Raw genomic sequence first — 12,228 nt, 5'->3', positions numbered from 1 at the left:
CGTGGGGGGCCCTGGCTGGAATCCTCAATGTGACAGGAAGAGCATCATTCTTTATAACTGGCCAAGTATACAGTGAGCGTTGTGACGACTTGCTGAGACAACCCGTTGACCAGAGGCAGCTGAACAGGCACTTATCTAAGATTGAGAGGTTTGGATGAAATGATATTCAGACCCTAAAAACTCAAAAAGTCTGTCAAACTTATAAAATAGACAGTTACCGAAGCACTCGTTAAACTTAAGTGGTTACAGTGTCAGTACTTCAGGACTCAAGGTACTTTCTGGATGAGAGGGATTTGAAAAACAAACACACAGATTCTAGTGTTCTGGATAGATACAGAAACAAAATGTACTTTAGCACCTGGGAGAAGGGAGGGAAAACTTTGAAAAAAATAAAAAATAATCATTTTGTGACTGACTTCATTTCAATGACAAGGATACCTTTTACAAACTTTGTCTGCTTTATCTGCTGAAGGTTCATGTTTTACAGTATAACACTCTGTAATTCTGTAATATGTACATTTGAAATGAGGTAAAATGGTCTCTTCTCATAATCCGTAAAGCCAATTAGCTTCAGGGCAGCAATGGAGACGGGAGCGACATGTATGAGTGGCATCATTTAGTGAGGGACTCAGACAGAAAACCCAAATGCAACAAACAAAAGGCCTTCAATGAATAAAATAGCAAATACAGAAGTCTCGTTATCGAAGTGTAGGGTAAACAGATAATAAGGCTGGGAAAGAGAAACAGGTGAACGTGTGAACGTGTGAACTCACCACCAACAAGCCCTGGAAACGCTCACAGGGGCACAGCTGACGACAATCAAGGGGAATCAGTCAAGGAGGACAAAAAGCTAAAAAAAACTAAACTGAATATTACCTTTGACCACACACTTTTTTCTTTTTCTTTATTATGAATAACACATAAAACGTATACGCTGCATTACCTGTATGCAATAGTCAGCTTTTTGTGAAAACAACTTCTAATTGAATAGATGAAGAGTGGGAAGCTTAAAAGTGACACAGCGGCCGTCGGCACCTCGCTGTCAGAAGTCTTATATGAGCGGTGGCATATCGGGGTCATCCACAAAGCCTTCAGAGAGGTGAGCAGTGACTGGAGCTGTCCTGGATCCTTCCAGTGGACCCGGTGTGGCTTCCTTGTGTGGCACAATGTTGGCCAGGTCAATGGTCGTGCGCTTGCTGGGATCCACTTCCAACCTCTCAGGAACATGAGCTTTTCTGCAGAGTGCAAACAGGCAAGAAAGGACAAGGTCAGAAAAGCCTCTATTGCATATTAACTCTAACAAATTCTGAGAACTTTAGCTTGGCAAAGAGCTGAAGACTATTGAAAATTTAACGCACTATTTATATTTGTGGCATTTTAAAAACACCACACACTAATTAACTGACCAAGGAAGAATATGCAAACTGGAAAAAAGTCTTCAACAGCCTGAAAGTTTTTACTTTTTGAATTTCTCCATCAGGTTTTGCACCTACTTCTGATTATTTACCTATTAAACAAGTTTTTTTTAAACTAATAATCTGTGGTGGGTGTGTTCATTTGATTTATTCTAATTGATCTCTTTCTAAATTCAGATTATGCTACGTATTGGGCTGCACGGTGGTGCAGTGGTTAGTGCTCTTCCCAGTGAGAATGTTGTGGGTTCAAGTATAGCTTGGGGGCCTTTCTGTGTAGAACTATGCATGTGTCTCCCTGTGTGTGCATGGGTTTCCCTCCCACATGCCAATATCAATGGGATATAAGTAATCTCAGATTTCCATAGGCTAGCTGACAGAATATGCACTTTTGGTAACCTTGGAATTCAAAGTAAATGTTTGGAAAGACAGATCCAAGCAATTTAGTGACTTTGAACTCGTGAATTTCCAAGAGGTTCCAAGTTTTCCATTTTCGCTTGAAAACGTCGTTTGAAAGGGGTCTAAGAGGTGACGACAACAGGTCCAGAGTGGTCAGTCACCAAGAGAAATGAAACCAGGAGGTATTGTTCTTGTTGTGGATGACGGAGCACAGAAACACTTTATAAGGCTGGTTTGTAATTGTTAAGCCTCACAAGTAACAACAAAGGGCCAGAATGTAAGCATTTCATTTACCTACTGTAATTTGTTCTTTGTTTTTGTAAATTTGGACTTTAGGAGACATGCAGCCACACGACAATGTAAAGTTTTGTAATGCATGACTGTGGCAAAATGCAACGATTGTTTTGCCATTCTCAACAGAATGTAATTCTATTTAATCAAAAACAAACAATGACGACATCACCACCATCAGTTTCTTTGTACTCCTTTACTTTGTATGTAATCGCCTTCTGTGAAACAACACAGAGGTCAAACATTGCAGGTTTCTAGGAACCTTGTGGAGAAAGATAAATTGTTTGTCTTTCATCTTGTTGCAGAGACATCTAACTTTCAAGATTTAATGTGCAGAAGTCAATACAGGATCTGATATAGAGGTGATATATGGCAGAGCCCCGGACATGTAGTTAAGCCTTCCAACTGTAAATATGACTGTGCTTCTATGCATTCCTGTTCGGGTGTTATACGGCATAAAGCCCTGTATCTTATCTCTCGACGTCATATCCAATATTTTAATATCTCGAGAGCACATATTTTTCCCTCTATGAAGGGATCTATGAATATCTTAGAGGCGCCGTACTTCAGAGAGTTTTATGTTGTATTGGAATTTTACAGCGAGCACAGGTGGTATCATGAATACATTAAGAGATATTCAAACTCAAAAGTAGATTTTTTTTTTTTTTTTAAATAATTCACAATAAAGAAAACATTCCACTTTTGTATTTGGTGCCGCCTTAGTTTCTTTCGCTTTATGTGTTTGGAACTATTTTTGTTTGTTTGTGAAAGCCCCTGTACAGCAGTGGCGCTCGCATGTAATACTTAGGAGCTCCATGATCCATCAAAAACAGTCCATCGTTCGTATTGCGGTACAACTTTTATTACATCGTGTTCTTCGCAATTAAAGTCTAGACACCAAGATAATTGAAGACCTATTAATGGTTTGTTTCTGTTTCCTCAGACACAGAATTACTCTGTTGGGCTTTTCTGATGAATCCGTTCGAGCCACTTTGTTTGCTAGAATTAATTCAATCATAATAAATATTTGCAGGAGGGACATTTTTTGTATTATTAGTGGTTTGTTAAAGGGGTTAAGAATCAATCAAACAAGACCTCACTTAACCACTACCAGAGTATGCAGGCTAGAAAAGGCCCCAAACCCAAACATCATAATAATGCTTATATATTACATATCCGATGGATTTTGGAACTTCATAGTAAAAAAATTACACATTTCCATATAGTTTTAAGTGGAAAAAGTTCAGTTTCTATGAAATTTCACAAAATATCAGAGATTCATTATTTATTATAATATGGAGTCCACACATCACTACAATGACCATTATTTCACTATGGATGTGATTTAAAGGCATGTTTTTGAAGATAGGAAAAGTGTGATTTTAGAGCCGAAACGCTCAGTTTTTGGGTCGGATCGGCCTCAAAATCAGCTCTTATTCAATAGCTTCCCACAGAAAAGACAACTCAAGGCAGGACACTTCTGTCTGCAGTATTCATGGTTTAAGAGTTGGGCCCCTCGGTGTGCCAAGTTTCAAGAAAATCGGAGATGGTCATCGGGACTGCCCGCCTAGGTTTTATATTTTTATAAGTTGTACTGCTGCTTTTTGATAGTTGTGCTTTAGGAGAAGGCACTTTATTAGTTGTATTGTCTATGTGTATCCAAAGTGTCTTTAATGTGTACTAATTGTAACGAATGCTCCCTTTAAATGCAATGTAAATGAACCTATGGTACCAAGACACCAACTTGAACTTTAAGTTTGAGAAGAAAATCTAATTTTGGTTTAATTACTTTGGTTTGTTCTGAAAAGAAAAGCTTTATGGAAAAGATTGACATTATCATGACTGACCATTTATAAGTTCAGAAACTGTAGAGAAACTTAAAGAAAGTGTTACTATTAGATGTCTTTTTCAAACCAAAGTTATTCTGCAGTAAACTGAACCAACCGGCAGTCTTACAGTCATTAAATATGTCTTGGACAGAATTGCAATTGTACTGTATTATCAAACTATTAGAAAACTGCACACATATTTACTGAAAGTGAAGCACAATTTGAACAGGCACAAATCTTAAAGGCACATTTATGAGGTTGGAGCAATTTTCTAAATTGTTTGGTAGCTTAGTTTTACTATGAATCAATAGCGTCCATCCTGTTTGTTTAAAATAGCGTTTCTGTGGCAACATACGAGAAGTGGTTAGACGCATAGATGCCTCCCATGATATCCTGCCGTTTGTCCACAGAGACCAACAGGGGATCTAACTGAGAGACATAATCTCTCCAGCAGGTCCTCCATGTTTTTCCGGTCTGGTAGACATCAGGGAATGTCCTGATCAAGTGTCCAAACCACCACCTATTTAATATGAGCCCCTTCCAGGTCACTTAATCTCTCACTCACCTTCCCTGCAGCTGCTTTTATCTGCATCGGTGACTATTTGATTGAAAAGTGTTTCCCTGACTGCTGCCATCAAGATGACAGATGGCATTAGGAATACATGCACGGGCTGCATTTTAATTCACAAAAGCAATATACGAGTATGGCATGTACTACACTGGTAATTAAACCCACTATATCGTATCAGAAGGAGAGACCACGGGTGAGAAAAAAAATAAAATAATGAAATGAAATGTGCTGATTTTCCTGGAAGAGCATGGCTATTATAATTTGATCTCCTCACAGCAGCTGACAATAAACAGCAGCAGGATACAGGAGGAGGAGGAGCTCCTTCATTAGTCTGTACATTCTGCCACTTGTTTATTGAGAAGGGAATAAAGCTGCCACAGGACGTATATACTGGATGGTGAGCGCACGGGTCCTGTCTTTGTTCACTCTGCTGCAGGAAAATTACCAGCTTGGACCAAGAAGACAGGAAAGCAATTTGGTCCAATTTCCTGCTGATGGAGCAGTCAGCTTGTGTCTATTTATAGAAGGGGAGTTTATTAAATGTCATACAGTGTTTAAACTATGTGTTAATGCTGCATGCCGCACAGAAATATTTGAAAACTCATTTGGCGGTGATCAGCCAATAGCAGGTTTTGGCCTCTACATAACAGATGGCAACCTCTACATGAAATACACAAATGGATAAATTGGATCAAATGTGTTTTCAAAAGTCAATGTTTTATTCTTAGCTTCTGTTTTCTTTGTCAAGAGTACCTTTATGGAGACCACAAGTTCGGTTTTACTGAACATTTGCAATACGGGTGAAAAAAGTTTCTCCAGTTGGTTTAGAAAAATATTGCTGTTGTTTTTTCTTTGTTTATTTGTTTGTTTGCTTTTCTGATACAATTTCTTTCTCATTGCAATGGCATCAAGAAGAACAGCTCGGAGGTAAATAGCGGAACACCTGTACAAAATTCCTAAACTGGTATTTCACGGTTCAGTTTTGTGCCGAGTGGACAATATGATTTTGGACTGCGAACAGTTTTTAAAACGCAATAGTCTATGCCCTCTCGCACTTAAAGTTTAACTTTAACTTGCAAAGAAACGAGGGAGATTTTAATTCAGATCATTTCCCACACCCATGCCTAGTTTTTACATGACCTGCCTGGCTTCAGTCTAATTAGCTCAACCACTAAAAGCAGCAAGTTGTCGCCACTCGCAGATTCACAATTTGGGAATTCAGAGGACTGGGATAGAAATCCACATGCAGAAGGTGAACTGAACCACAACTACTGCATGAACCATCAAGAGTCTCATGACTGTCTGCAGGAATATCACCATGGCGTAGCTTTCCCTGGGACTGAGCTCAGGGGTATCGCTCTCAGTTTGGTAATGGGGATTTAATCCAGTTGTACCTGGCAGCTGGAGCATCAGCAGGTTCTGTTCGATGTCTCCAGCGATACCGATCGAGCAATAGGTGATGTCAGAAGGCTGATCTTAATCCCATCAGCTCAGGTACAGATAAGAAGCAGACAAACACAAGACCTGTGGTGTCTTGTCGAGTCAGAGGAAGTAGATACATTTTCTGATTCAAATATCATGTTTATGTTTTATTTTTTCAAAGCATTAGTTACTTACAACTGATAAACGTCAGTTTAAACCATGGACTGTTTTCATGCATAGGAAGCGAAATAACCCTGAAAATGAGCACTGCCATCCATTCAAACCCATCTATCTTCTACACCGCTTTCTCCACTTCAGGTTGGTGGTTTCACCGAAGCTAATCACAGCTCGGTCTTGGCGAGGTCATATAAATGCAGGTTCTGTGTGGCCGAGAGGTCACCTTGGAATCCCAAGGTGAGCCGTTTGGAGCTCCCACCTCACCCAGTCCAAGTGTCCTTGGGCAAGACACTGAACTCCAAATTGTTCCCCATGGAGGCCGAGCACCTTGGAGAGCTTTGAGACGGCTGATATGGTGACAAGAGCTACATCGCCAAAGACCTTTTAATGGCCCACGTACCTGAATGACCCACTGAGAGCGGCTGTCAATCAAGATCAATACCCCATTGTCATTGCTGTGAACACATGCTTGTGTTAAATACTGAGACCAACCAACCAGAAGTGACCAAAATATTTTCTTTCACTTTTGGGGGCCTTATTCAATTGTTGTTGTTGTTGTTGTTTTCACATTGAGTAATTTTAAAATCAAAAAATCGTGTTTATTTAATAGATTTGTTTAAGTATTCCAAACTTGTAGCCACATTTATAACAAAACTGAAGAAAGCCAATTCTTAAGCCAATCTATCTAAAAATAAAATAAAAAATAAATGAATTAAAAAAAGCCATCTGATTCCTCTACATATGGATATCGTGTTTGCCTTTAACCTCTAACTGATTTCTCATTACCTTTTGTCCTGGAATCAAACACAACGAATGTGAGACCTGTGAAGAGCATCTCTTCAGCTCATTGGTTTCCTTTAACTCGTAACACAGTAAAGGATCTAAATGATGCTTGAGTACATTGATGATGAAGAGGTGGAAGGTGATTTTGAAGATTTATGACATTTTAGAGCCTGGTCTAAGTTTAGCCCCAACAGTCATCTTGGTGACGTGTAAACCTTATCATCGGCAACTCCCCGTTATTAGATGGATGGAGTCATTAGTGCGGGGCTCCTCTTACTAATGTCCTTCCTGGTTAGGAGGTCCAAAGCAGCTGCGTGTAATAGGTTACCCAAGGCAAAAGCCCATTGGTCATCACATCTCACAGGTTATGGGCTCTGCAGCACTCTACAGAGAAGTGTTCACACCTTATTATCCGACCAAGAATGTGTTATAATGAGAGAGCAGGGGAGTAATAACTGCCCATGGTGCATTATTGATAAAGTGATTTCTTGTGCACGTTTGCCGCTTTGTCAGATGTCAGAGCGGCTCAGAGGGTGTGTGACGGAGGAGGAGGGGTCAGGGTTATAAAAATAAACAGGGCAGCTTCTCTTACGTAAACACAGAGAAACAGAAAGGGTTAAAAACATTACGAATCATGAAGAAAATGCAGTGGAAGGTGGAACAAAAAGAAAAACTGCTGACTGCTGATCTGTTGGTTACTTCTGTCATCAAGTCAGCCACCGTAAAAGATTTGTATTATCTAACAGTAGGGACATTTCTACATTCAAAATAATCTATTTTGAGGAGTTTATCAGTTCCAAACTGATTGTTGCTTGAATGCTCAATTAAACCAATAAAATGCATGTTTATCTTTTTTTTTTCTGATTTCCAAATCCAAGCCAGTAGACGGAGTGTTTATTCATGACGCCCACAGGAAAGATGTCGCCAGTTCACAAGGAAATGTTGGTTTCTTTTAATGAAAATGTAGATTAAGTTTAATGGAAAGCGACAGAATAATTATTTTCTGGACATCTAGTAGGTGGTCTTACAATGTCCTGTTCTATATATATTTAGCTTTTTAAAGTTTCATCATATAATTTGGTGATTGGTCCTCATGGCATTTTTTTGGTTCTTCTTCACCTCTTCTGACGAGCGTCGATGTTGTTTTTTTATTGAGTTGCACAAACCTTCATTAGATTGTTAATGAAACTAATCATTACTTTTTAAGCCCAATGAATTAAAGGCGAACTGGTTAGTAACACTAAGGATCCTTGCTTTAATTTCATAACACATTTTTTTTCTTCTCAATTGACCTTGACCTTTAAACCCGCCTGAACATTATCAGAGGCGACAGACACCAGCTGTAGATCTCAGATAGGAATTTGATATTCCATTTCATCACACCCTTTACACTACACTCTGGCTTCTGTTATCAAGCCAATCCATTTTAGACCTACCATGGCCTTCAAATCTATTTGTATTCTTGCCGGAAGCAGAATATAGAACCTGTGGGTAAAGCTTAAGGTCAAAGGTTACTCCTAATCATGTCCAAATGAGACAATAACTCAGGAGCCAGCAGCACTTTTCACCTGCCACCCTGCTGTGGTGCAGGAGCAGCTTAGCATTTTATCGAATGTTTAATTTGAGGGTGCGGGATTGAAGAGGGGCTCTTTACTATGTCTGATGGGGCCAGCTGAAGGACACCAAGTGACTCTCAGTCATAAAATGATAATGATGATAGCACAATGGCGAGGGCCCCTCCAGGCAAGGTGAGGAAACGGAGGGTTCAGTGAATCAGGACTGAGGACTAATGCGCTCTTTACGAGGTGAAGCTGTGAAGCTCAGGGAGAATATCTGTGTGTTTCTGGCTCAAAAAAAAAGGAGTCAATCAATTAAAGTAGGTGCACCACTATTGTATACACAGGATACATGGATACCACATGCAAATGTAACCATAAAGTGGCTGCAAGGAAACCAGCTCCAACCCAAAACCTCAACATAATTTCAAATAGGGATGCACCGATGCCACTTTTGTAAAGGACAAGTACTAAGCTTAGGCAACTTGTTGATACCGAGTACTGATACAAGCACTTTTCAATTGCCATTATAAATGCTTTCAAAATGTATAATTCCTCATTTGAGACTTTCATATTTAAGACATTTGACCCACACTTAAACATTTCCTATTCTTTTTTCTTGACCTTGTCATTGCAACACATAATCAATCAATCAATCAATCAATCAATCAATACATTTTAGGAAGAACTATATGACTTAAATTTGTACTAATGGTTTATTGAACTCTGCCACATATTTTTCAGTTTCATGTTTTTTTTCTCCAAAAGAGCCGTGGTGAGCAGTGAGGTGGTCAGGGAGTTTGTGCTCTGATCCAAATATAGAGTTTTTTTATGTTCAATAAAAGAATGTCGCCTGTATTGTGTGATATTCTAACAGGTATGTTCGTCCTGCTGTGGTGGAGGGAGGCAATGTTGAAAAGTATTTGATGAACCGCCGCGGCATTAGTTAAGCCTAATTTATAGTCCATGCACGATTGATACACAAAGGCTACATAGCCATAGCAACCTCTGCGTCGACGCTGCACGCCCCTCCAACAAAGTCCTTAACAGCAGGTTGGAACGTGTGGCGGCACACAGCAAGCTCAGTCCTGCATCAGTCATAGTAGCATGTAACATGGCTCAGAATAAAATCTTTTTACGACTGTGAGTACGCCGTGGAGTATCGGATCTGATACCCAATACCCAAAATTGATTTTAGTGCATCCCTACTTATTACATAAGGTGAATGGTCAAGACCAATCACATGGCGGCCAGAAGTAACCATAACAACACTGTTTAGGTGCTTATTGACAAAATTAAAATACAGTTTGTTTGGTTTTTTGAATGGAGAGCAAACCTATATAAATGCTCTCTTTAGACTCTCATAAATGGCTTGTAATATGTTTTCACCTCTCCGGATGGACACTTGAAGTAAGAGATGAAACAACACAGTCAGCTAAAGTCATTGTGGCCAGTGTGAGTGTCCAGTTTGAGATTCAGGAAAATGGTATTACCTGTTAGACTGCTGTTCATGATTCTGTTATGTTCTAAGTTATGTAAAAGTGCACAAAAAGTCACCACTCACTGCGAAGGCTTCAAAATGACTGTGGCAGTTTGAATAAATGTTGAGTAATGACTTTGATAACACATTCTCCAGAAGTTTGAATTATTGTTGAACTTCTTGTTTATACATTAGAGTGGATGTTGAATTCAGTCCACAACGCACAACAAAGTGAACTCATGGTTCTGTAGTCAAGTGAAGTCTGACAACACCTACATGCAGCACTGAGCTGCAAAAGAACCATACAGACATTAAGGAATTTGGGATTTATAATGAATGCTGAATTTTTTGGAAAGTTTGAGAGGTGGATAGGGCATGAGATTGCGAGGAAAAGAGAGAAGGTGAGTTGGTGTTTTCCTCAACAATCAGATCCTTCCCTCATTGGGTCTTGCTTTTCTTCTCCCTCTCCTCCATCCTTTTCTTGCTTGTTCTGGTGGGTGGCCTTCTGAGTTTTCTTCTCGGCTCTCTTCTTGGCCTTCCCTCTCTTTCTGTTGGAGGCCAGTTCATCGAGACGGTTGACCCCGTTGACGAGTACCTTCAGGTCTTGTTTGGTCGTCTTGTGTTGGTCCAGACATTTCTCCTCCATGGTGACTGAAATCTCTTCTGAGTGCTTGTCCTGTTTCAACTGGTCTGTCAGAGCTTGGTACTGCTTCTGGAAGTCAGCCTCTTTCTGGTGCATCTCTTTCTGTAGCTTTCTCAGCTTTGACTCAATGTCCATAACCTTTTCAGTGAAGGTTATCTTTTCAAGCAGGGCGCTGGCGACTGCTTCTTCTTTTTCCTGTCTAAGTTCATTCAGCTTTCTCTCATTCTCCTTCTGCAAAGCAGCCATCTGTGCAGCCACCTTCCTTTCTCGGTTGATCCAGCGCTCCTCCCACAGTGACTCTGTATTGTCTACCTTGGTCTTCTGCTCCCTCACAGTGGTCTTCAGGCGCTCAATTTCTGAGGTGAGCTCGGCCACGACCTCCTTCTGGCTTCTGCGGAGAGCCTCCCTCTCTGCAGCCATTTTCTGCTCTCTGCTCTCCAGTCTTTGATTCCAGCGGTTATTCGTGTCAGCCAACATTTTGTCTGCCACTATCTTCATCTGCCTGACCTTTTTGGCTAACACACTCTGATCGTATTTGGGATCAGTTCCCTTGTCCTGTAGAGCCTGCTTGAGGGTGTTGACCGCTTCTTCCTTTTGCTGGAGCTTTGATTCCATCAGTTGTTGTTTGGCCTGTAAAGCTCTCAGCTGGCGTTCTTTTTCTCCAAGCAGCTTCTCTTTTTCTTGTTCTGAGGTGGTTAAGCGCCGTTTCAGCTCAGATATTTTGGAGTACTGCTCCATGCTGATTTTGCTGTAGAACTTCATAGCCTTGTCCAAGGACTGAATTCTACACTGGAGGTACTCTACATTTTCCTGCTCCATCTTTTTCTTTGACACTCAAGATGGCAAATTAACTAAGAGATCTGGTGGAGATTATGGACTCAGATCTGAAATTTAACAACATAAAGACAATAACAAAATCAGCATAATGCCATTTGAACACAACATGACATAGTCATAACTAATTGCTCAGACCTTCCTTTAAACGATATATTTTACCTTTATCTTAATACTCGTGCTGTGAAAATGAAAACATTAATTGGGGCGATTAATCTTAAATGTTTAACGCCTTAACAAAGACTAACACAATTGTTGCGTCTACATTTAATTACATGATTTTCCAAGAATAAATATCCATTACTAGCTTCAATCTTAAGTAGAAGAAATTCAATTAATTACAGAAAATTGTGCAATTAATTAGTTAATTTTGTTTAATCGATTGACAGCACTACTTCATACAGTACTTGTAAAGCCCTGTGAATTGCCTTGTGTCCGAATGGCGCTATAGAAATAAATGTAGCTTAGCTTGCCTTGTCTTGAACAGAATCAAATGTAATCGGGATCGTGTCTTTGTATTCCAGGCTCAATAAGTGACTTTTCCAAAATGGTGGTCAACAAATGAATGAGAGGTTTTAAACAACCCTCTGCACTAGTGAACATCTGAATCCTTTGACCCTTTGACATCATGTAGTTGCTACCGGGTCTCCACATTACCATATATGGTAAAAACCTGCAACTGGTGCTAACTGAATATTTCAAATGATAACATGTGCCTCCATTGGCAGTTTTTCATTGCATAACCATGAATGATCATAACTGTACATGATGCAGATGCTGCACATTACCTGAGCAGGCTTTATGTTCCTGTTACTTCAACATTCATATCGG

General features: G+C 39.9%; 1 protein-coding gene across 1 annotated transcript in view; it reads right to left on the bottom strand.

Moving 5' to 3' along the window:
- Nucleotides 1-443: 443 nt before the first annotated feature.
- The window catches only part of dnaaf11 (dynein axonemal assembly factor 11), a 35,238-nt gene continuing 23,453 nt past the window's right edge, over nt 444-12,228 (bottom strand). Inside the window, exon 11 of the mRNA XM_080484250.1 lies at nt 444-1,235. Coding sequence (XP_080340376.1) covers nt 1,052-1,235 — 184 coding nt within the window. The 3' untranslated portion in view covers nt 444-1,051. The remainder of the gene's footprint in view (nt 1,236-12,228) is intronic.

This window comes from Lipophrys pholis, assembly GCF_963383615.2.
Source record: "Lipophrys pholis genome assembly, chromosome: 1".
NCBI classification, from domain to species: Eukaryota; Metazoa; Chordata; class Actinopteri; order Blenniiformes; family Blenniidae; genus Lipophrys; species Lipophrys pholis.
Note: the sequence above shows the minus strand (reverse complement) of the source record. Positions and strands in the feature narration are given on the sequence as shown.